Here is a 25633-nt window from a genome sequence, read left to right as displayed (position 1 = left end):
TTTTTTATCTTTATTAATTATCAGTTTTGGATCCTTCGGATCCTAGAGATTTGGACCCAACAAGGCATTTGAAAATTTTCGGTTCGGGTTCGACATGAGGTGATGGTGGTAAATTTAATCATATCACTCTAAAAAGCTATTACGAGATATTTTAGGATTTTAAAACATTTTGTTGACTATTAAATTTTTGAATTTAAAAAAAATAATTTTTTTTTATTTTGACTTTTTATAAAGTATTTTCATTTTAATTTTAATTTTAATATTTGAACTTTTGAATTTTCTATTTTTTCATATTTTATTTAAAGTTTCCTATTTTTTCCTAATTTTTATCGATTTTTATAAAATTTTATTATAATATTTTGAATTTATAAATTTAATTTTTTTTCCTATTATTATTTTTGAATTTTATTTTATTTTCCTGATTTTTTCTGAATATATATCTATTTTAAGAATTTAAATTGAATTTATATTTTATTTTATTTGTTTTTAATAATTAAAATTATTAAAAATTATTTTTTAAAAAGTAAACCGCCACGTCACCGGTTTTCCTGCTAATGAACAGTAACCGGTCACAATTTTGACGTGTGCAACAAGTAAGTTAGTTTCGATGTTTAATAAGTTATTGAAACAAGTTTCAGTGTTTAAAGTGTTAGCGGTTGAACTCCAAGGTTTAAAGTGTAAACTTTTGTCAACATCATAGTTTTTTATGCAATTTTCCCAATAAGAATTATAACAAACATAAACTTAAATGAAATATAGACAGAAATAAATGAATCAAAATTTTAACTAGTTTTACTACACCAAGTTTTATTTATTTTCTCATATATCTAAATCAATTTTAGTAAACTAAATCTACCCCAATTTCTCAAATTATTTTTGTCAACATTATATTTCTCATATATATATTAATATTATATGTCGTTTTTAAATAAGCCAAATTTAATCATATTTTTCTCCAAAATCATAAAATCAAGTTTTTCTACCAAAATTGAAAATTGATTTTTTTCATAAAACCACAAAATATCATTTTCTCGCCAAACGGTAAAATCGTGTTTTTTTACCAAAAGAGTAAAGTAAAAAAATTTCCATCAAAACCGCAATATCATGTTTTCCCACCAAAACAAAAAAAAATCATATTTTCTGCTAAAAACACAAAATTGTGTTTTTTCCGCCAAAACTATAGAATCCAGTTTTTCGACTTCAAAATCGAGTTTTTCGCTAAAACCACAAAATTGTGCCCAAGCCGTAAAATCGAGTTTTTTTTGCCAAAATCGTAAAATCGAGTTTTTCCACCATCACCGTAAAAACGAGTTTCCCGCAAAAACCGCCAAAATCATGTTCTCTTTTCAAAATAAAAAAAATTGTGTGTTTCCAGCCAAAACCGCAAAATCAAGTTTTTCACCAAAACCATAAGATCAAATTTTCCCGCCAAACCGGAGAATCATGTTTTTCCCATCATAACTGTAAAATAAATTTTCTGCCAAAACTGTAAAATCGAATTTTTCGCCATAACCGTAAAACTGAATTTTTCCTAAAAAATCGTAAAATAATATTTTTCCACCAAAACCAAAATTGTGTATTCCTTCCAAAACCGTAAAATCATGTTTTCTGCCATAACCGTAAAATCAAGTTTTCCTTACAAAACCGCAAAATTGTGTTTTCTTACCAAAATCGTAAAATTTTGTTTCCTTGCCAAAACTGTAAAATTGAGTTTTCCCGCAATAACTACAAAGTTTTTTTTTCCGCCAAAATCGTAAATTATTTTTTCCCGCCAAATAGCAAAATTATAATTTCCACCATAATTATAAAACTGTGTTTTTCCGAAGCCTACGCAGTATTTTTATTTTTAACCCCTCATTAACTTAAATGAGTTATGGACTGAACCAAATCATTAGTCAAATGAGTTCGTTTAATCCATTACTCATGTAAGCTTAAAACCATTTAGATATGACTTGGTTTGGATTGGTTTACCCATTTTGACACCTCTACCCAAACCCCAAAATATACAAGAAAGCCCAAGAAAATAAAAACAAGAAATTTTAAAATATATTGTGATATCTAAAAATAATACTAGTGCATATATTTTCAGATTATTCAGGTATTTGATTGGGTAAAATAGCCATATGTGAGGTCGAATCATGCACCCTAAGAATTTTTAGATATTATTTTATATTTTTGTGTATCATAATTGTTTTTGTTTCTTGGATTTGTAGATATATTTTGGGTTTTGTCTATATTTTGGGATGTTGGGTTTTTATAGTTTGTCAAGAATTTTTGGGTATATTTTGTGTGTTTCAGTATATTTTTGGTACTAAATATTTTAATTGTTTTCGAGTATTCAAAAATATTTTGGTATTTTTGGTATTTTGGGTATTTTTGGTATATTGATTTTTTTGGATTTTCAAATATATTTTGAAATTTTAGGTATTTATAGTTTCTCAGAGTTATATTTTGGGTTTTTGGTTTTATTTTTGGATTATAATTTTAAGTTTTCTCGAATTTTTAAATATCTCAGATTTGAGTAATGTTTTTAGTTTTTTGGGTAATGTTTGAAAAATAACTATATGATTATGTGGCAACTGATTCGGCATAAACTACACATATGGCGTTTGACTCAGCATAGTTGACCAACATCATTTTTATTAAGGTTTATTTTGACTTGGATTTAATTGTCCATGTAGTGTATTTGAATTAATGATAGTTTATATGAAATTGGCTCTATCAAAATTGAGATAGAAAAAAGCAAAATAAATAGATAGTTTATTTGAATTAAAAATAGTTTATATGAAATTTGGATATCTAGAGAACCGGAACCGAATCCGATCCTAGCAAAAATATTTCGGATACCCGAATATATTCATATCAGATTTATATACTTAAATATATTAATTATCTTTTGATTTAATATCCAAAAAATATCTAAAATAGATAAGATATTTTTATATTGTCCAAAATACTTGAAAATATATACAAATAGTCAAAATAATTATTTAAAATAATTTAGCAATACTTAAAACACCAAAAATATTTGAAATATATCTTGATAAAAAAGAGTCTTAGGTATAACGGCAAAAACTAACTGCATATAACCATATTTGTCAGTATAACAATAATAAAAAAAAAAAACTGAGACACAAATCCTACCTTTTCTTGGATCTGCCTTATACAGCATCAACATCTGTCCAGAATTAAACAGAGCACCCATTATAGCTGCGGAGAAGGCACTTCTTGAGAGTTGTTGGAACGTTCTGCAGTGTACTGGCTATGAATCCAGTGGCACCCATTCTCGGGAAAACAATCATTGGTGGTTTCCCTCGTTCGTAAGTCGTCGCCTGGAGATCTTGTCACCTTAGCATTTTTACCACTTACGCTGTTACGCATCCTTTGCATTATTTCATTTAATTAATCTTCAAAAATTATTAAAAACTTTAGTCAGATTAGAAAGCATCTTCCATAGTCATAATACAGTACTACTACATACTAGCTAAAAGACCATGCTGTCAACCTAGGAAAGGATGTACAATTAAAATATCCACTAAATGGGAATATATATGCTGATCGAGTGTTTTTAGCTTAGTTTGTCAATCATTTCTGATTTCCTCACCGGAGAGATTTCATATTTATTTCTTTTTGCATAATTTAAGTATAGAGTTAACAAATAATTGAAGAAACACATTCAACAATTGAACTGGATTAGATTTTTTTTCTAGATTTATCTCACAAGCTATATATCTTCAAGAGATTAAAAGCAAGGTCAGAGCCGGCTCTAACACCAAACATCAGAAGTCTGAGCTTCCAGCCCAAAATCCCCTTTTTATTATTTGAGGAGCATTCTTACAAATTAACCTTGCATTCATGTGTGATTAACAATAAAGTCATTACTTAGGTGTCACCATGAGAACCCTTCGCACAACTTTTATTAAAAAACTCTCCTTTGCCTGAAAGATTTACAAGCAATGTCATTACTCATTTAAACTAACAAAGTATTATATGCTTATTTCGGATGATTATTACTCTTTGTGCGTATTTATGTGTACTACATAGTATTAGAGTAAGTAAGTTCTATTATATATGTGCGTATTTGTATAATACACTCACTCATGCGATGATTACTACTCTTTGTTATTATATCTAATATGTACTGCATACTTTCATGCGACATGTGTCTTATTCACGAGGACTATTCTATTTGACCACTCAAACATATATAGTGTTAATGTAATGAACACTCACATATACTTTTAATCAAATATATAGTGTATATTTAAGCACTCAAACATATAAGACATATTAATATATATAGTGTTCATATAATGACCACTCAAATATATAATATAATGACCACTCAAATACATGATCTTCATATTTGACCACTCAAATATATAATTTCTATGTTTTTTTGTAACATTTTAAATCAAAACCACTTTTTGAAGTACCATTATCAACTCTTACAAAACCCGATTTTAGTATAAAAAATCATAATTTCACAATCAAGATATTATTATCAACTCTTGGTCCAATATCAAATCTTGGTCCGATGATAATGTCACATTCGGTTTAGGTTTATCCTAAGTTTGCATCTATCGTATAAACATTAATCAAGGATCGTCTAAATGATTTGATTCCAGAGCTATAACTGGTACGATCTCTTCACGGATTGTACGCCTAGATTTAATATTTTCCATGCAATCCCTTAACTTAAGCACCAAAAATATATATTTAAGGAATCAACACGTAATTATTCAATCTTGATTCTATTCGATCTGGTTAATTATACGATCAAATCTCATTGTTATTATTTTTCCTATATGTTGATTTATTAATTATATTGTTTTCCATTATTTTAAATTAACAACTACAAATTAGAGATTATTACGATTTAATTATGGCGTATGAATATTGGTTGGTTGGTTACCATTCTTCTTGAGACTAAATCCTATTATTGATTACTATCAACATCACAGCCTACAAGTTTGTTAACTAGCATTGAAACTGTATCATACCTACAGTTTTTTTTTTCTTATAATTCGTCCCTTTCATATTTTATTATTCTATAGCCTATATTTGGCTTTATCTTATATTCATATCTTATATTATGAAAGCAATAATTATATTACTTATCTTTCGTTTATCTTAAATTCATAGCTAATTTTATATAAATCTGAGCTTCAATATCATAGTTTTGCTTCCACAAACTATATTTCAACTACACCTAATCAATAACACAAGTTTTAAAAAAGATTGAAGTTTACCTTATATAAATATGCACAATATCGTTCAATCTTTCAGTAGATTAACATGTAAAATTTGTGACTATGATTTTTATCTTTTTCGTATCTATAGATTTAAGATTATAATCTCTTTTAATCCATCCACCCCGTGCCTAAGGCGCGAGTATCACCTAGTAATATATCTATTTATCAACTTTTTATTCACAATTATCCTGCTAAAAAATATGTTTAAAGATAACAAATCGGAGTCCTTTAAATTTCCAAATCATTTTAAATTTTACAAACATATTTATTAATGGTCCACATTTTTGGGGATTCTAACCCTCACATTTACAGGACGGCACTCGATAATGTACCAAGGGCACATCATCAAGTCCACTTAGCTAGAACAGCCATGCCACCCGCACCAAGCAAAACGGCGGCGTATGACTTCAACTGAAGCTTGATGCTCCGTTGCATCTTCTGACCCATAAAATCTGCGGCCAGTAGATCAACTAAAGCCATGTAGATGAGTAGTCCACTAGAAGAAGCGTTGAGCAGACCAACCGTTATGAGCGAGTCAGGGCCATTCTCTTTGTACGTTTTAGATAAGGCCATTCCTAGAACCACCCCGAAAGGTGTTGTGACTGAAAAAAAGAAGGCCATCACCGCCTTTTTGGCCCACCCGTACTCGGCCTGCGCGTGTTCTAAAGTTTTTCATCATGATGCATCACATAATTCATTAATATAGTTATGTATTTTATTTATTATTAGACAGTTGATTTCAACAATAAAAGTTTTTATAACTTTTTTCTCTTTCTCTTGTTATTGGCGTATTCTATACTCACATTTATCTCCAATGCTCATAAAATCAGTGGATTACTAACTTATTCCCGGGATTACATTACATCACATGATTGCATGAGTAAATTTATTCAAGAAGCAAAAACTTTGGAGTAGCCAGAGTGTAGAGATGACCAGAGGGGGAATTGACTACATCGGACCAAGCTAATTAATTGAAAGGGAAGGATTAACCTGGAGGATGCAGCCGCCGAGACCCATGCCTTCAAACATTTGGTGGAAGCAAAGAGCAGCTATGAGGCCTTTGATGGTGCAAGTATTGTTAGTGGCTCCTACTGATAGTCCTATCACTATCGAGTGCACCACTATCCCTAGCTCCAATACCTGTTCCATTTATTCATTTCTCCGCCTTCAAATTAAGGTCTCCTATTCGGTTAAACTTCTTCTTTTTTTTTGGGGTAAAATTAAACTTATTTGTTTTTAACTAGAAAGAGGAAAAATGAAAGGGATTTAAAACGCAAGCACGAGAAAAGTAAGGGACTTATTCTTGGGTTCATCCCCTAGGGTGAATCTAAAGGTTTACCAACCAATAAGATTGTGTTATTTTATATTCGATATCTTTTAAAAAAGGAAACAAAATATTGTCAAATTATATTATCTTTTTAAAATTAAAAAGTAAAAATAAATAAATAAAAAATAGTAGTAATTATAAAAAAAAAATATTTTTAACGTCGTCAGCAAAACATTAAATCCTAATCTCTAAACCTTAAATCCTAAACCCTAAACCCTTGGGTAAACCCTAAACTCTAGGATAAATCTTAAACTCTAGGATAAATCTTAAACTCTAAATCAAAATCACTAAACACTAAAACACTCAAGGGTTTAGGGTTTAGGATTTAGGGTTTAGAGTTTTAGGGTTTAGTGTTTTTATTTAGAGTTTAGGATTTATCCAAGGGTTTAGAGTTTACCCCATGGTTTAGAGTTTACCCAAGGGTTTAGGGTTTACCCAAGGGTTTAGGTTTACCCAAGGGTTTAGGGTTTAGGATTTAGGGTTTAGGATTTAGGGTTTAGGGTTTAGTGTTTTGCTGACGACATTAAAAAAAAAAATTAATTTTTTTTCTGTAACTGCTATTTTTTTTTACTTTTTTTTTTATTTTAAAAACATAATATAACTTGATAATATTTTGTTTCCTTTTTTTAAAATATATCGGGTGTGATTGGTAGTGGCTGTGAGTGCTCTCTACAGCCTCATTTCTTTCTAGAGCACTAAATCTACACCAATCTTGATTTCTATTTTTTTTTAAGTTCACAGCCTTTTTATAAAATCCACAGCACTTCTTTGAAATTATGTCTTTACAATTTCTCTGCAGAGACAAAAACCTACAGCCCATATTTAAAGACTTTTAAAAATTAAAAATCTAAAGCCAAAGCAATAAAAACCACAGCAATATTTCTACAGTCAAAAAATAAAATCACAGCAGTTACCAATCAACCCCATCGAATTTGAAATAATGAAATCCTATTGGCGGGTGAACCTTTCCTACGGGGTGAACCCAAGAATAACTCTAAGTAAGGAGAAATTGGAATACCACAATTGGATATAACTTTCCAAAAATACATTCAATCAAAAATATGTTAACAGTTAGATTTAAGGTTTAATTATTATTGTTTAAGATTTGGTATTTAGGGATGGAGTTGAGTTTATAAACTTTATCAAATTTGTGGTAAATTAGAATTCTTCCAAAAGTAAGCTTATTAATATATTTTTAATCAAGCCTATTAATATCTTATGTAGCTAAATATATGTAAACAAGACTACCGGTATAAGCTATTCAAAATAAAATAATAAAATATTTTTAAATAAAAGATTACATACAAATAGAAGTACCGAAACCAAAACCTTATGAAAAAGGACCAAATATATTTCGGTTTCTATATTGTACGAAAAAAATAAAACAAACTGAAAACCAAATTATACACTCGTTATTCGAATACACAATTTCGTAGATAGATTTAAGATATTTAAGTGAATTAAATAATAGTTATATATTCGACAGGTTCATCGGTATTTTCTGGGTAATGCAAATACATATTTTGCTGATAAACCGGAATATATAGGAATCCTTCAAACACCAATATACCACTATAACAGTGTATTAAACCTTAAACAATAATCACTATATCTTAAAAAATAATTAACAAACTACCACATTCTTAGTATCACATTTTGATGTTTACTTTAACCATATTTATCTTTGCTTTTAAAGAGGTAAATAGATACTTATAATCCTACGTTTAATTAATCTAGACTTATGTCCCGCTCTTTTCCACTAAATTCCTCACGAATGAATGAATTTATAAAAAAAAAGTTTTCCTCTGCAATTCTGATGAGGAACAAAATGAATAAAATTTTCTATTTTTTATTTTTTCAATTTCTCAAATAAAAATTTATTTTTCATTTTATTATTTTTTTTTCATTTATCTGGTGGTCACCAATCAAAGCTTTAGTGTTTAGATAGAAAATTTAAATAAATTTTTGAAATGAATTTTTTAATTTCAAAAAGAAAATCTGAAAAGGAAAACTTGGAAATAGAAAATTCGAAAAAAAATTATGAAAAATTTGAATTTAAGAACGTATAGTTTAAAAATTTATAAAAAAATATTTTAATAATTATTTATATTTACATATCTATAAAGCAAAGATAGGAGTGTATTTTTCCTCCTTAATGAAAATCTTCATACTTAGGTATTTTTAAAAATGCCCCTGTAAAAAATGTAAACATAAATAATGGTACCAAAAGGAAGGTAAAAGTGAAATTTTCCCTGCCCTAAATCTAAATGTTATAATATTATTGATTGAAGACATTTTGAGAACTAGTAGCCAACTTATAGTATTTTAAGCAATTTCTCTTCAATTTTGTGTGAATTGATCACAAAGCTATATATATATATATAATTAATAAACGAACTAGAAAAGAATGATGATGATATTTACTATAGTACACTTTTATGTCTTTATTCATATGCCATTTTTATTTGGGGAAATTTTAATTTTACAATAATTTTGATACCACTTTCTAAGTTTATCTTAAAATGATGACTATTTTCATAAATATTCTAAATTTTTGATGAAAAAACTAAACCAACCCTCCTAAATTATTTATAAATGTTTAAAAATTATGTATAAAAGTTTATAAATCCAACCCCATCCCCTAAATACTAAATCCTAAACAATAATAACTAAATCCTAAACTCAAATGTTAGGAAATTTTTGATTGAATGCATTTTTGAAAGTGTTATCCAATTTATGGTATTTCAAGCAATTTCTCTTTTTATTCTATTAATGTTGATGTAAAAGTTCCATTTGTTTGTGATTTAAAGACATATAAAATCAGTTAATACTTTTATTTTAAATATTTTTTTATATTACTTCATTTTATAGTTTATGTAGAACTCATAACATAAAAAATAAACCTAATTATCTATCTCAAGTACAATAGTATGACTTGGGTAATTAATATTCTTAATTTTATGCAGTATACTACTTTATTTATTGATGTAATAATTAATAAATTTTTTATTTAGTGACTTAATAATCAATATGGAAATCATTACGAAATAGAATGAAAATTACACATACAAAGAAATGGAAAGAAAATCAAGAAATTGTCTTGAAAATTTTGAAATGGTTATTCGTTTTGTTTAAAACATTAACTAGTTATCTTCTATTTGTCGAACGATATTTTTGTGACATGGACGATTGTATAGTTATAGCCGTTTAGACACTTTTAGTTTCATAAAAGTATCTGATGGATTCAAATTAAGAGTGTTATATTTTTGTAAATTAAAAAAAAAATGAGGGTAAAAGTATACTTAACGATGGCAATAACACGATATCGAAGAAGCTGTAAATTAGAACCAAGTTCTTTCCCGTTGCTATGGTGAAGACCATGACCATAATGAGACACATGCCCCATCTCCTCGTCAGGACTCCCGGCGGATGCCACATCAGCACTTGGGTCCCTCTTACCGGACTTACTGATGAGGCTAGTGGTAATAGAGTCAACCATGAGTGTGAACACTGCCGAAATCAAGGCGACAAAACCTGTGAATGGAAACTTGTGCCAGGGGTTATCGTTAAGACAATGAGAAGAGAGCATTTCGAAGGAATCAGGTAGAACATGTATGAAACCAGTGGCGAGTATGATGCCCGAGGCGAACGATTTGACGATGAGAAAGAGAGATCTCTCTGGTTGGAAAGCAGAAACTGAACGAGCGAACAACGGGAGGCAAACGCCGATAAGACTTGTGATGAGAATTGTAAAGACTGCTACGAGTTTGAGATTAAATGCTTTGTTTTTGTCCGTACATGTGTTGTCATACTCGGGTGTGCACTCTTTATCGGATTGAGAAAGAGCTCCAGGGAAATGGGAGATGGAGAGGAGGAGGAAGATGGTAATGGTGGAAGAGAAGATTACATTAGCTTTAGGCATCATCTTTCTCGTTGTTTGTGTGGAGGTTATTGAGTTTAGAATACTAGATTGTGTTTTGTCTTATAAAAGAGAAGTCAAAATAAGTGTCGGTATTTCGTACTAATTAACGTCGACATGTTTGGTTAATGAATTATTGTTGATGTTGAAATGATCAACTGTCGATATTTGTAAATAAGAAGAATTTAGGATTGGATTAATGATTTTTCGATTTTTAAAAGTATATCTAACTACCGGAAGTACATAACAACTTGTAATATTTAAAAGTCGGATCCACATAAATCAAGATGAGTTATTCTTGGGTTCACCCCCTAGGGTGAACCTCTAGGTTCACCAACCAATAGGATTTCATTATTTCAAATTCGATATCTTTTAAAAAAGGAAACAAAATATTATCAAGTTATATTATGTTTTTAAAATAAAAAAGTAAAAAAAAAATAGTAGTTACAAAAAAAAAAAAATTCCTAAAATATTTTTAGCGTTGTCAGCAAAACACTAAACCCTAAATCCTAATCCCTAAACCCTAAATCTGAAACCCTAAACCCTTGGGTAAACCCTAAACCCTTGGGTAAACCCTAAACCATTGGATAAATCATAAACTCTAAATCAAAAACACTAAACACTAAAATCCTAAACCCTTGAGTGTTTTAGTGTTTAGTGTTTTTGATTTAGAGTTTATGATTTATCCAAGGGTTTAGAGTTTACCCAAGGGTTTAGGGTTTCGGATTTAGGGTTTAGGGTTTAGGGATTAGGATTTAAGGTTTAGTTTTTTCTTGACGACGTTAAATTTTTTTTTTTTGTAATTACTACTATTTTTATTTTTTATTTTTTTTATCTTTTTACTTTGAAAATATAATATAACTTGACAATATTTTATTTCCTTTTATAAAAGATATCAAATTTGAAATAACATAATCCTATTGGTTGGTGAACCTCTAGGTTCACCTAGGGGGTGAACCCAAGAATAATTCAATCAAGATTAGAGAAATTCTTAGGTTCACCCAAGGTGAATTTAAAGGTTCACCCAACCAATAAGATTTAATTATTTTAGATTTAATATCTTTTAAAAAAAGAAACCAAATAATAAGAATTTGTGAACTTATATTATGTTTTTAAAATAAATAAAAAATAATAGTAATTATCAATTTTTTAAAAATATTATTAAACTAGTTAGCAAAATACTAAACTTTAAACCCTAAACCCTAAACCCTTAGATAAATCCTAAACCCTAAATGATGTTAGGAGTTTTCAAGGTCGTAAGATAAATGTTGTAATATAGTGATTGTCGAACCAGTTCTGAGGGATATCAAAGCACCGAGAATGCAAGTACTCATTTAATCTAAGTGCAACCAATGATTTAGATGAGTTTTAAATTACTACTAATACTAGAAAACAATTACAGAATGATACTTTCTTGACTAAGGGAAAAGAGAACTCATGGGCATAGGGATTAGACCTTGGGTGATCAAGTATCGAACTAAGGATGGCAAATGATCAATCAAACTATCAACCTTAAGCCTAGACACAATTCTAAGCAAGCTCTATATCTAGATAAATGCTCATTTGCTAACATATCTCAAACATCAAATGTCTTTGGTTGAATAATATGAAAGCAATCATTACTAACAAGTCTATTGGCTATCTTAGCACCTTTAACAACAAATGTCTTTGGCAAAGTATACTAAAAGCCTAGGAGAGTTGTCTCAGGTATTTCATCAAACACCTTTCGGGTGGGAAATACCTATTGATCAACTTTTGAGTGGCCAACTCAGAAGATGCATTAGGAATACTCTACTAGCAAGGAACAAGAATGATCTACACTAAAACATCCTAGAACTAACCTAATCACCCTTAATCTCCCTAACCCATGAATTCAAAAGGTGATTACTCACTAATCTCCATGATTCCTCTTAAACCCATATTGGATTTCAGATTAACCATGTAGAGAAATAGATAAGAAATCAACAAGAACACAAGATGAAAGCAATGAAATCTGAATCAAAAGAGGTTTTTTACTCGTTCTTTTCTCAAAAAGAGATTATCTCTGGTGGCTTACAAAGGTCCTTAAAAACATAGGTTTTCAGAAGTAAAAACGTGCATAATGAAATGACCAAAAGGCCCTTGAGAAATCATGAATTCGCCAAACAAATAGATGCGGAGCGACCTCGGCACGTCGCTGCGAGAGGTCGCTCCCGGGTCGTTTCTTCGCGAGCGACCTGGCTGTGTTGCTCTGAAGACGTCGTTCCCGGGTCGTCTCCTCGCGAGTGACCTGGCTGTGTCGCTCTGAAGACGTCGCTCCGGACCTCGTTGGGTGTCGTCTCGCCATGGAAACGCGAGCGACCTTGAAACGTCTCTCTGGCAAGTCGCTCCGAGATATGTGTCACAGCGACTTCATGTAGTCGCTCCGGGAAGTCGCTCCAGGCAGTGCTCGTCCAAAGATCACTCTAATCATCTCCCTTGAGCCCCAAATGTACCCAAATGTCTCCAGGAACTCCATGTGGTACTCCAATACCTAATAGAGACATATGTATGCAAAATGCAACCTAGACATGGCTAAATCCTAATCTATATGATGAAAATGCACATGAATAAATGGATAAAGCAATGTGAATATGCAAGATATCAACTCCCCCAAACTTATTCTTTGACTTGTCCTCAAGTGAACTTTCTAGAACTCATAGGGAGAGAGGTTTGAAGGTGGGAGCTCATAGCCAAAAGAAACACACAAAGCACTCAAATCAACATTTACATTCAGCATTAGTACACCCTCTCTTATTATACTCTAGCTTCTCTAGGCCTATCTCAACTCTTTTCATCCCTACACTCATCATCATGCATTCACACATGCAAATCAGCCAACTCTCAAGTTCATTAAGCATAGCATCAAGTGAATTCTTGCAAATGGTCAATTGGTCCAAATCATTTGGTTGAGTAAGGGAAGGCTTTTATTCAAGTGGGTCAAGAGGTTCAAAATCCATGATCTTTTAAAGTGCTTTACTCTCAAAACAATTAGTCTTGACATTGCACATAATATATCTAAGAAAGGGACCAACTCATGCATACAATGCTCAATCTCCATTGTTCTACCCTTTTCCCAAACATACAGGTTACACAATCACTTCCCAATGTCAAACTCAACTCCCATCTCTCACCAAAAGATCCCAAGAATACTTTGCACATAAACCTCTTTTTCTTTGAAATCTATAAAGGATTTTCTCAACTTCTAAACAAATCTTAGCTCTAAACAACTTTGCTAGCCCCTTTTTTTTTTTTTTTTTTTTTTTTATATATATTTTTTTTTCGGGGGCCAAAACTTTTCATAAACTCGAGCTAGACGTTTATCTATTAATTCCAATAAGATTATCCATTTAAACACAAAGAGTCTATTCTTTTCTTTTGAAATTTTCATGCTTCCAAACCATAGTCACCACACTCACCCCCACCTATAGCTAGACAATAGAGTGCCTAATCTAGCAAGAATGAAGACCAAGCATTGTCGTTCCCGATACTCTCAACATTATGCACATGTAAGGCTTTCCGAAAAAGGCCTCACTCATCAAATAATGAAAGCTTAAAAGAAGGGAAATGTTTTGGGAGTGGTCTACCACTAGAGTTTGTCAAAATAAGATTGGCATAAAGGATGTGACAACTCAAGTGTGTATAGCCATGACTCAGTACACAAGGGACCATGAGCAAGAAGCATTAAGTTCGTTCAGTTCAAATAAGGTTGTAGTTGGCTTCAAAGACTGAGTTTCAGCAATCAACAAGTTTCAAGAAGAGTCTTCAAGGCTCGAAGCATACAAGTGTTTTTGAGAGGTGCATAAGCTACTCAGGTGCAAAGTAATGTTCTTTACAAGGCATTTCAAATCATTGCTCCCAATGCAAGTAAATGCAACCTATATGCTCTAGACTATCCTAGAAATGCCATGCAAACTAAATGAAATTTTTTTTTATGCAAATATATATGTATAATGCAATGCATGAGACTCAAAATCATCAAAGCAAACGTGATCAAATACTTGGTACCTCCCCCAAACTTAAATGACATAGTCTCTGTGTTGTCAAGGAGAGAGAGATACCCAAAAAGAGAAAACTAATATGCAAAAACGAAATGGTATATAGAAGGGAAAGTAGAGGGAGTTTACCTTCTATGGAGAATGAGTAGAGGGAGATGCTCCCTCCTCGTCGTCCTTAGGTGGTAACTCTTCAAGGTGCTCATCAGCAAGAGTGCCCATCTCTTCAATGTAGAAGGCTTGCCCGAACACAGTTGGTTTCTTCATTTTCTCCTTGATGTCAAAGTGGAGAACATGCCCTTTACCCAAATGGAGATCAATCGTTCCCTCTTTCACCTTAACAATTACTCCTGCTGTAGCTAAGAATGGCCTTCCAAGAATCAATGGGTCCTGAGCCTCCTCACCCATCTCAAGCACCACAAAATCTGTAGGTATCTCATACCTTCCAATCTTCATAGGTAGGTCCTCTAAGATGCCCACAGGGTACTTCACTGAACGATCAGCTAACACCAGAGAGAGTTTACACTTCTTGTACTGAGTGAATCCAAGCTTCTTTGCAACAGACAAAGGCATCACGCTGACACTGGCTCCCAAATCGCAGAGACATTTCTCAAATACCATAGGTCCAAGAGCACAAGGTAGTGTAAAGCATCTTGGATCCTCTAACTTCTCTGGAACATCAAGCCTTTGGATGATGACACTGCACTCATGGGTAAGAATCATCATGCTTTCCATTTCCTTCTTCTTTGCAGCTACAACATCTTTCAGGAACTTGTTGTATTGAGGAATCAACATGAAAGCATCGATGATGGGCATTGCAACCTGAGCTTCACTCATTTGCTTCTCAAACAAAGCCTTGTACTTCTCTAGCAGCTGCCTCTTGAATCTACCAGGGAATGGTAGTTTGGGTTCATAGGGAGGATGAACAAAAGAATTCTCACTTGCTGGAGCAAGAACTTCACCATCTTTCACTGTTTTCTTCACTTCCCCAACCTTTCCTTTACCCTTGGCTTCCACAATCTTCTCCAAGATTTTATCATTGATTTTCTCATCAGCAATCACCACTTCATCATCTAAGTTGATGGCCACCTCTTCACCTAGTTTTTCAGTATCCCTGGTGAGGGTTGTAGGAGGTAACTGCTTACCACTCCTAAGGGTGATAGCTTTGGCCTCCTTGGGGTTTTGGTCAGATTTTCCAGGTAGAGATCCTTGCTGGCGAGTCTGGTGAGTGTTCATGGAAGCAAACTGATTCTCTAAATTCTTGACTGTAGAAGCAAGATGTGAGAATTTGTTGTTGAGCTCATTGTAGCTCCCATCAATCTTGGAATGAAGGTTCTTTAACTCATAACCAACATGCTTCTCACTTCTAGTCTGAGACTCCAAGATTTGTTTCAGCAGGGTGTCAGTGCTGCTCTCTTGAGGAGCAGAGGAACCAGATGAGGGGTTTTGCTGAGGTTGATAGCTGCCTTGCTGGTTGTTTCGAGGCGGATAACCACTCTGTTGGTTGTTGGGATAGGATTTCTGTTGGTAGTTGTTGTACTGAAAGTTGGGCTCTTTTTTGTACCAGCTACCATTGTTGTTGATGAAACACAGCTCTTCCTGACCTTCCAAACCTTCAACCTCATGGACAACAGGTGGTGTCTCTTGGCTTGGGTTACCAACAAAGTGCAGCTGCTCTTGTGTGGCTTTATCAGCAAGGAGGATGTCTATCTTATCCTGTAGAGCTTTCAACTCCTTCCTCGCCTGCTTATCATCTGTTCGACTGCTTCTGTCGTGGTGTCCACTGTAGACTGCATCACTCTTTACCATGTTGTCAACCAGCTCCTCTGCATCTTCCTCAGTTCTCCCCAAGAAGAACCCATTGCTAGCTGTATCCAGTCTGACCCTGTACTTAGGAAGAGCACCACGGTAGAATGTGCTCCGCAAGCTCTCCTTAGAGAAACCATGGTGTGGGCATTGAGATTGGTAGCCCTTGAATCTCTCCCAGGCTTCACTGAAGCCTTCTAAGTTCTTCTGTTGGAAACTTGAGATCTCATTTCTCAGCTTAGCAGTTCTTGAGGATGAGAAGAATTTCTCCAAGAATGCTCTCTTGCACTCATCCCAAGTAGTGATAGAGTCGCTGGGTAGAGACTTCTCCCACTGACGTGCCTTATCCCCCAAAGAGAAAGGGAATAACTTCAGCTTCAAGGCATCCTCAGACACACCATTGGTTTTTGACAACCCACAGTAGCTGTCGAACCTATCCAAGTGATCAAATGGGTCCTCTAGAGCCAAGCCATGATACTTGTTGTTCTCGATCACGTTGAGGAGTCCTGACTTGACCTCAAAGTTGTTGGCTGCCACAGCCGGTGCTCGGATTCCCAGTCTATGACCATGAATGTTGGGCCGGTCATAAGCACCAATGGGTCGAGCTGCCCGTGGTTGGTGTTCTGCCCCTTGCGGTGGATCTGCCATATCAATATCCAAGTGTGCTTGGTGTTCTTCTTCTCTTCTAGCTCTAGTACACTCCCTCTCTAAAGCTCTGATGTCTGCTACTATTGGAACTAGGTTTGATGGACCCCTGCTCCTCAAGTTCATACACCTGAAACTTAAATGTAGGTGAAGAAGAAGAATCAGTAACAAAACAAAATTAAAATGACTTAGTCTCAAGCAAATGACTAAATCTCAATGTTCAAATCTACTCAGAATTTGGCAACGGCGCCAATTTGATGTTAGGAGTTTTCAAGCTCCTAAGACAAATGTTGTAGTATAGTGATTGTCGAACCAGTTCTGAGGGATATCAAAGCACCGAGAATGCAAGTACTCACTTAATCTAAGTGCAACCAATGATTTAGATGGGTTTTAAGTTACTACTAATACTAGAAAGCAATTACAGAATGATACTTTCTTGACTAAGGGAAAAGGGAACTCATGGGCATAGGGATTAGACCTTGGGTGATCAAGTATCGAACTAAGAATGGCAAATGATCAATCAAACTATCAACCTTAAGCCTAGACACAATTCTAAGCAAGCTCTATGTCTAGATAAATGCTCATTTGCTAACATATCTCAAACATCAAATGTCTTTGGTTGAATAATATGAAAGTAATCATTACTAACAAGTCTATTAGCTATATTAGCACCTTTAACAACAAATGTCTTTGGCAAAATATACTAAAATCCTAGGAGAGTTGTCTCAGGCATTTCATCAAACACCTTTCGGGTGGGAAATGCCTATTGATCAACTTTTGAGTGGCCAACTCAGAAGATGCATTAGGAATACTCTACTAGCAAGGAACAAGAATGATCTACACTAAAACATCCTAGAACTAACCTAATCACCCTTAATCTCCCTAACCCATGAATTCAAAAGGTGATTACTCACTAATCTCCATGATTCCTCTTAAACCCATATTGGATTTCAGATTAACCATGTAGAGAAATAGATAATAAATCAACAAGAACACAAGATGAAAGCAATGAAATCTGAATCAAAAGAGGTTTTTTACTCGTTCTTTTCTCGAAAAGAGATTATATCTGGTGGCTTACAAAGGTCCTTAAAAACATAGGTTTTCAGAGGTAAAAACGTGCATAATGAAATGACCAAAAGACCTTTGAGAAATCATGAATTCGCCAAACAAATAGATGCGGAGCGACCTCGGCACGTCGCGGCGAGAGGTCGCTCCCGGGTCGTTTCTTCGCGAGCGACCTGACTGTGTCGCTCTGAAGACGTCGCTCCGGACCTCGTTGGGTGTCGTCTCGCCATGGAAACGCGAGCGACCTTGAAACGTCGCTCTGGCAAGTCGCTCCGAGATATGTGTCACAGCGACTTCATGTAGTCGCTCCGGGAAGTCGCTCCAGGCAGTGCTCGTCCAAAGATCACTCTAATCATCTCCCTTGAGCTCCAAATGTACCCAAATATCTCCAGGAACTCCATGTGGTACTCCAATACCTAATAGAGACATATGTATGCAAAATGCAACCTAGACATGGCTAAATCCTAATCTATATGATGAAAATGCACATGAATAAATGGATAAAGCAATGTGAATATGCAAGATATCACTAAACCAAAATCTAAACCCTAAACCAAACTCTAAACCCTTAATCTTAAACCCTAAACCCTTAGAATTTAGGATTAAGGGTTTAGGGTTTAGGATTAAGGGTCTAGATTTAGGATTTTCCCAAGAGTTCAGGGTTTATGGTTTAAATTTTAATGTTTAGAATTTAGAGTTTAGGGTTTAGTATTAAAGTTTAGGATTAAGGGTTTAGAGTTTGATTAAGAGTTTAGGATTAAGGATTTAGGATTTGCCCAATGATTCAGGGTTTAGCGTTTAGGATTTAAGGTTTAGGGTTTAATATTTTACTAACAGGTTTAACAATATTAAAAATCTTTTTATGGTAATCACTATTTATTTTTTTATTTTAAAAACATAATATAATTTCACAAATTTTTATCTAAAAACTAAAATAACTAAATTTTATTGGTTGGTTAAACCTTTAGGTTGACTTAGGGGATGAACCTAAGAATTTATCAAAACGATCTATGTTTCGGAACCTTTAGATGCACATCACAATTTACATTTTTATGGAAAGTTTGTTGCTTTGAAGATTTTAATTAATAATTTAAGGAAAAGTCGACTCATTTTGTATATGGAAAGGTTGTTGCTTTTCAGAGTTTTGTATGATGCTGCAATATGGGCTAATTTGAATCAATTATCAGCCAAGACGAATCATTAGATTGATTAAGAGTAGCTACCAACATACAAGTTGGTTACAACAACCACATCACTAAGCTAATTCTCAGAAGAAGAAAAAAACACATGGTTGAGTCCAAAGCAATTTAAGCATTTTTTTTTAATTAATATGACATATCTCGGACCTATGAAAGTGCTCAAACTAACCTCTAAAAAAAGGTGGAGTCTATCGATGAACCTCTCTTCGAGTTGCTTAAGCAGTTTTTAGATCAATTAAAATATAAATAATGGAATTTGAGGAACCAACAAATTCCATAGTTTATAGTTGACGCTTTTACTCGTGAATTGGATCTTATTTTGTGTCGGTATCATCAAGACTTCTGAGGCGATAACAAAATCACAAATAATCCCCCTTTTTCGTTCTAGCCTCATCAGTATTGAACAGAAATCTCTTCTTCCTCTCTTTACGACAAAAAACCCCCGCTTCACATGCTTTAGCTCCGGCGTCCGGTTGGACGACGCCAGAGGCACCTCCATCCCTCTATTCTCGGTTTAACCTTTGCTCTCTGGTCCTCTTCTTCTCTGACCGATATGCTCGGCGCCCTGGGTCCTTGCGGGTTTCTTTCCACCGGATGCCTGCTCATGAGGGTTCGTCGGCTAAGCGTTCGTGAAACACCCTAACCCGAAAATATTTGAAAAACACATTGAAAATTCTAAATAAAAATCGAATCAAATTTTAACGGTAAAACAAAGAAATACTGCCACTTTATAGATAAAATACGAGACTAAATACTGAACATCTTTTAATCTAAAGAAAAATATCTTTATCAACTCACAAACATTACCCAAATTCAAAACACCCTTTCCCGATGATGTTTATACCCTCGCGCTCTAATCCACACAATCAACCTTACATGCATCGCAAAAAGAGGCATGATTATACAAAATTACTCTGTATGGACTCTCAAAACATCCCACATGCAACTCAATAATAATCAAGCAATCAAATTCCACGTTCCATTCTAACAACCTAGCAATCACGTTCGTTCAACCTCCTTACTTAGCAATCTTACTATTACATATCTATTTTCTTGCATTCAAACTAACAACCTAGCATCCGATTCTATCATTCCTTTACTTTAGCATTTCCTAACATTTCGACCCGAAAGTCTATCAACTTACACCCGTAGCAAAACCTGCGGCCGTAGCCAAACTTGCGGCCATAGCCAAACCTGCGGCTGTAGCTGTACATGTGACCCGTCGGTCCATTACGGCCCATAGCTAACCTGCCGCCGAAGCCAACATACACGACACTAAGCCAACCTGCGGCCAAAACCAACCCGCGACCCGAAGGTCTATAACGGCCGAAGCCAACATGCACGGCCAAAAGCCAAAACATACTTTCCTTATTTAATTTCATTGTTTAGTCATGTATTTTCCTTATTTAAGTTCAATTTTTTATTCTTGATTTTTCCTTAATTAATCTCATCCTTAATCCATTTCTATTACGTTTTCTACTTAACATACCAATTCAATTCAAGATCAATTCTACGTTCATTCACATAAACATATCAATTTAAACATATCATCATCACACAGAAACTAACACGCAATAATCCTAAGAACACATAAATTACTCTAACACATAGTCTTCATCCGAACAAACCAACTATGACAAAAATACAAATTACTAAGTTGCCACGAATCACGCCCTCACCTTTATCTAATTTGGAAATGAGTCAGGGTAATCTCGGAAACGGATATGCCTCATTTAACACGACTAGATTTTCATGACATGAAAAGATTGTTTCCTGCACGAGAAACATGAAGGGTTCATCATCAAATGACATGCTTGTGGTGCAAGAAACATCTTAAACTCATAAGGTGCAACTTTGCTCACGTTCTTCTTTGTATGGCTTTGATATGTAACCACAAAGAGACAATGTCAATGGGCTCCAATGGTAACGATTAATCTCCAATAACATGGCTGCGTCTCCGGTGAAATGGGATGCACTTCCGGTGACATTAGGTTCACTGCGGCGTGGATCGGTCGTGATGGTGGTGTCAAGACGCGAATGAAAGATCTAGGATAACTAAAGTAAAGAACTCTCAAGGTTTTCCAAACACAAACTTGTTTTATTAAGAATATTTTAGACAATCCAACAGGACTTAGTCTAATCCGAATGATACAACGTCTAACCTGACTTGTGACGGACCAATTCTTAATCTACCCAGTGCACTAATGATGAAAGCTTCACCGTTTGCAAACCTAACGTGTGCTGCTGAACAAACCTCAGAGCACTTAGAAACAGTTCTTCCAAAAGTATAACCTAGACACCCTGCCTAGTTACCTTTATATATACTCTTCCCTAAGATATCTAATCTTCCTGATATCTCTCCAACATACGGGATCTCTGATTGCTTCTCTCTGAAGCAATATCTTCGTAATGGTTATCTGCCACGTCATTACCTTGTAACGACTTGTCACGCGATATGTCACATACCGGTTCAACCGTGTAGCACTTGCTCTGCTCAACATTGAACCGGCTCCAACTTGGAGCTAACATTCTCCCCCTTTTTGTCTGAATGTGACACTCTCAGCATCCTGCACATATCAGAGCCCAACCAAGAATTCACAGGAACACTAGCTCATAGAATGCTACTGAATAGATATCATTAGTGACTGAATCAAAGCATAAGTCATGAGTTACAATCCTAAAGATAGAACGGTACAGAATCCGAAAACATGAAATGGAACAAATTACATGACACAGGTTCTAAGCCTATGTTTCGTTGTACTGGCTTATCCTTGCTGCTTAGCCACTCTCTGTGTCTTCATCCTCCCTTTGGATTGGATATTCTCCCCCTGCAGAGATGCACATTAAGACAAAAACCATTAGATAGTGATTGAAAACACATTTACCCCGCAAAGACATCTTACTCCTGAGCCTGCTGCGAATTCCTTTGAGGAAGGAGATCGCTTGGTCAATGTCTTCTTCGAGATCAGGTTCCTTCGAATCCGCTCCAGAGCCAAGACCGGCTTTCTTGTCCTTGACAACCAGCTTAGGAAAGTCTGACTCCGCTTCATCACTGTTGTCTGGAGGTACATTGCGCTGAATAAGGATGACTTGCTGGATTAAGGTGGGCAAGATGATCCTTCTTTTCTTTTCAGTCTCGGTGTTCTCAGCCATTCTCATAATCTGGTTGTAGATGACCTTCCCGAAGTTAAATCCTTTCCGAAGGTGAAGCATGTAGATGAATCGGAGACGTTCAGCATTCATGGCTGTGTAGCTCATCGTTGGGATCCAGTTTGAGCACACTAGTTTGTACAACACTTGATTTGTGACTGTCAAGTATTTCGAGCTCATGTCTTCCCAACGCTTGATTCTGTTCCCAGAGAGGAGGGTGCAGACTTTATCAAGTTTCTCATCCATCCAGTTAGAGTCTTCCTCACAGCGCGGAATGCAGTAGATTGTGTTGATCAGACTCGGAGAGAATTCTATCAACGATCCTCGTACGTAGACTGCAACCCCATCTCCCCGCGGTTCAGCATCCCCTAAATTGGCCACAAATTCACGAACTATAGACGGCTGGAATGAATCAGAGTCACAGACCGTATAGAGTAGCCCGGCATCAGCAACGACCTTCTTGACATCATGGAGGTTCTTATCCGAGAGAGAGAGACGTTGCTGGTGAATGAACTTTCTCGGTTTGAGTCTGACATACCTTTCTCTAGCCCCTTGAGTTATGAATCGGGCTGACAGAGGTTTCTTTGATGGTCGCAGTAGATCTGGTTTTTCTTGATACAAACCCTGGAACGCAGTTCGACTGTTTACATATCGCGTTTCTTTGGGAAGAATCTCTTCCTGCATGTCTTCCTCCTCTTCCGATGAGTTCTCTTCGGACAGAGACTCCACTTCGGGTTCGGAGTCCTCCGGAGGCGGAGTGCATCTGATTCGGCGTTGGGAGGATTTGCGTGAGTTTTTTCGAGGGCTGGAGGCGGCAGTTTCAGGAACCTGTGTAGACAGGTGTGCTGAGTTGGTGTTGCGATTTAGTCGCGAGCTTCGCCTTACCGGTTGCATGTTGTGGAGGTGTGAGATCGCCGACTTGGTGTGTTACACTCGAGGGGGAGGTCGCGCTTTACCTAAGAAGAAACCCTACCACACTGCAAATACACATTACTTGGCCCAAGATAAAATGGCCCATTAAGCAATGACAAAATCGTGAAGAGCACGCTAGACTTAATGATTCATGGTTTTTGATGGGTTACACTACCCATTATGTGTGTCACACACTCTCTTTGCATGACACATTCGTGAGAGACCTGGTGAGCAATCATTAATAGGTCATGAACATGGGTGACCTGAGGTTCTGATTAAAGGGTTTTACGTACAGGATTACTTACATAGAGTCTGTCACGATGAGCCAGTCTCGGAAGTTCAAAATCATGCACAAATCTAACCACACATCAAGTCCCCAGCAAAGCCTTCTTAGTATCATACTGAGCATACACCAATGAGTAGCTGTTTCTCAGCTGAGTAGCTGTCACACATCAGTTCCAACCGTTTGAGTCACACACACTGTTCCAAAGGTTAAGTTACTGACACATTTCAGTTCCAAACAGAACAGTGATCGATACCAGGTGAGAGTGTGGTAACACCCTGATCCAGACCGATTGTTCATCACCCTGAGCCATCGTTCAGATATCTGCCCAATCAAGACAGTGATCGGCTCCAGAAGCACGAGTATGGAGATACCCTGTTCCAGGACGAGTGTCTATCACACTGGGCCTTGTTTTTTTTTTTTTTTTTTTCAGGTGTTTCTTGATCCACTCTAGACAGTGATCATAGCTCAGAACGAAAATGCGGTGACATCCTGATCCGAGAAGAGTGTCTTTCTCCATGGGATATGTGTCAGCACTGTGTTCCTCAGGTCTGGTATGTGTCTTTCAGCTAGTTGATTTTGTACGCTCAGGGTTTTTCTTGGTGTGGACTCGATATGTGTTTATTTTTGTACATGCAGACCTTCCCAGCTGACCCCATGATGCTCTGTTCAGAGATCTACAATTCCCAGAGCCTTTCGGAGCCCCAGGAAGGTGTTGAAATCAAGCGGTTTTGTGAAGATATCTGCAAGCTGATTCTCAGATGATACATGTTCAATAACTATCAATTTTTGCTCAACCAGTTCTCTTACAAAGTGGTGTCTGAGATCGACATGCATAGTACGAGAGTGCTGCACTGAGTTCTTAGTTAGGTTAATGGCACTCATGTTATCACAATGAACAAGCATAGTGTCAGAAAGGTACCCGTAGTCCACCAGCATTTGCCTCATCCAGAGTAGTTGAGTGCAACAACTCCCCAAAGCGATGTACTCAGCTTCAGCAGTGGAGAGTGATACACAGTTCTGTTTTTTTGCTGTGCCAAGACACTAAGTTGTTTCCCAGGAAGAAACACCCTCCAGAAGTGCTTCTTCTGTCATCGACACATCCTGCCCAATCAGCGTCGCAATACCCTGCTAGATTCACATTAGTCTCAAATGTATAATGTAAACCAAACTCTAGTGTACCTTTCACGTATTTGATGATTCGTTTGACAGCATTCATGTGGGATTCTTTAGGCGAAGCCTGGTATCGAGCACAGATGCCCACGCTGAGACAGATGTCTGGTCGGCTTGCAGTGAGGTACAACAGGCTGCCAATCATAGCTCTATATAGTTTTTCGTCCACACTAATCCCTTCTTCATCTTTAGACAGTTTGGTCGTTGTACTCATGGGGGTTCTGGCAGTCTTGCTTGTTTGCAGACCAAATCTCTTCACCAAGTTCTTAGCATAGGTGCTTTGGGTGACAAAGATTCCATCATCCATCTGTTTGACTTGAAGCCCAAGGAAGTAACTGAGCTCACCCACCATGCTCATCTCAAATTCCCTTGTCATTGAGTATACAAATTCATCAACTAGGGTCTTTGAGGTGCTTCCAAAGATGATGTCATCGACATAAACTTGTATTACCAGAATGTGTGAGTCAATCTCTTGAATGAACAGTGTCTTGTCCGCGCCTCCTCTCTTGAAACCGGAGGCGATGAGGAACTGAGTTAATCTCTCATACCAGGCTCTAGGGGCCTGTTTCAGTCCGTATAGTGCTTTCCTCAGCTTGTAAACATGATCAGGGAAATGTGGATCTTCAAATCCCTTTGGCTGGCTCACGTAGACTTCTTCCTGGAGCAGTCCATTTAGGAAAGCGCTCTTGACGTCCATCTGATACAGTTTGATTCTCAGCTTACACGCAATTCCAAATAACAGACGTATTGACTCTAACCGAGCCACCGGAGCGAACGTCTCATCAAAGTCAACACCTTCTATCTGTGAATAGCCTTGTGCCACTAGTCTAGACTTGTTTCTGACCACATTGCCATTCTCGTCAGTTTTGTTCTTGTGTAACCACTT

General features: G+C 35.7%; 2 protein-coding genes and 1 non-coding gene across 4 annotated transcripts; 1 reads left to right on the top strand and 2 right to left on the bottom strand.

Moving 5' to 3' along the window:
- Positions 1-5458: 5458 nt before the first annotated feature.
- LOC106411649 (probable zinc transporter 10) lies at positions 5459-10704 on the bottom strand. Of its 2 annotated transcripts, XM_013852450.3 has the most exons (3): positions 9890-10704; positions 6246-6395; positions 5459-5906 (listed from the first exon to the last, which is right to left on the bottom strand). In XM_013852450.3, the coding sequence occupies exons 1-3, from the start codon at positions 10505-10507 to the stop codon at positions 5601-5603; spliced, it is 1074 nt and encodes a 357-aa protein (XP_013707904.2). In that variant the 5' UTR covers positions 10508-10704; the 3' UTR covers positions 5459-5600. The 2 variants fall into 2 exon arrangements, with proteins under 2 accessions (XP_013707904.2, XP_048621537.1); XM_048765580.1 differs by lacking the exon at positions 6246-6395.
- A 5749-nt stretch (positions 10705-16453) lies between these two features.
- LOC125592257 lies at positions 16454-16560 on the top strand. The gene has a single exon (XR_007328095.1). It is a non-coding gene; the product is annotated as a small nucleolar RNA R71 (small nucleolar RNA).
- A 5447-nt stretch (positions 16561-22007) lies between these two features.
- On the bottom strand, positions 22008-23273 carry LOC106372769. Its single transcript, XM_048766777.1, has 2 exons — positions 22115-23273; positions 22008-22057 (listed from the first exon to the last, which is right to left on the bottom strand). The coding sequence occupies exons 1-2, from the start codon at positions 23271-23273 to the stop codon at positions 22008-22010; spliced, it is 1209 nt and encodes a 402-aa protein (XP_048622734.1).
- Between the last annotated feature and the right edge of the window lie 2360 nt (positions 23274-25633).

Source organism: Brassica napus, chromosome C8 (genome assembly GCF_020379485.1).
Source record: "Brassica napus cultivar Da-Ae chromosome C8, Da-Ae, whole genome shotgun sequence".
In the NCBI taxonomy this organism is placed as follows: domain Eukaryota; kingdom Viridiplantae; phylum Streptophyta; class Magnoliopsida; order Brassicales; family Brassicaceae; genus Brassica; species Brassica napus.
The sequence above is the reverse complement of the archived record's forward strand: the minus strand, read 5'-3'. Positions and strand labels throughout refer to the sequence as shown.

Coding starts and splice junctions, on each gene's coding strand:
- LOC106411649 (XM_013852450.3), bottom strand. CDS start 10,507: ATGATGCCTAAAGCTAATGTAATCTTCTCTTCCACCATTACCATCTTC. Junction 6,396..9,889: donor GATATCGTGTTATTGCCATC/GTTAAGTATACT, acceptor TAAATGGAACAG/GTATTGGAGCTAGGGATAGT. Junction 5,907..6,245: donor TCGGCGGCTGCATCCTCCAG/GTTAATCCTTCC, acceptor GAACACGCGCAG/GCCGAGTACGGGTGGGCCAA.
- LOC106372769 (XM_048766777.1), bottom strand. CDS start 23,273: ATGCAACCGGTAAGGCGAAGCTCGCGACTAAATCGCAACACCAACTCA. Junction 22,058..22,114: donor GAGTAAGATGTCTTTGCGGG/GTAAATGTGTTT, acceptor GCATCTCTGCAG/GGGGAGAATATCCAATCCAA.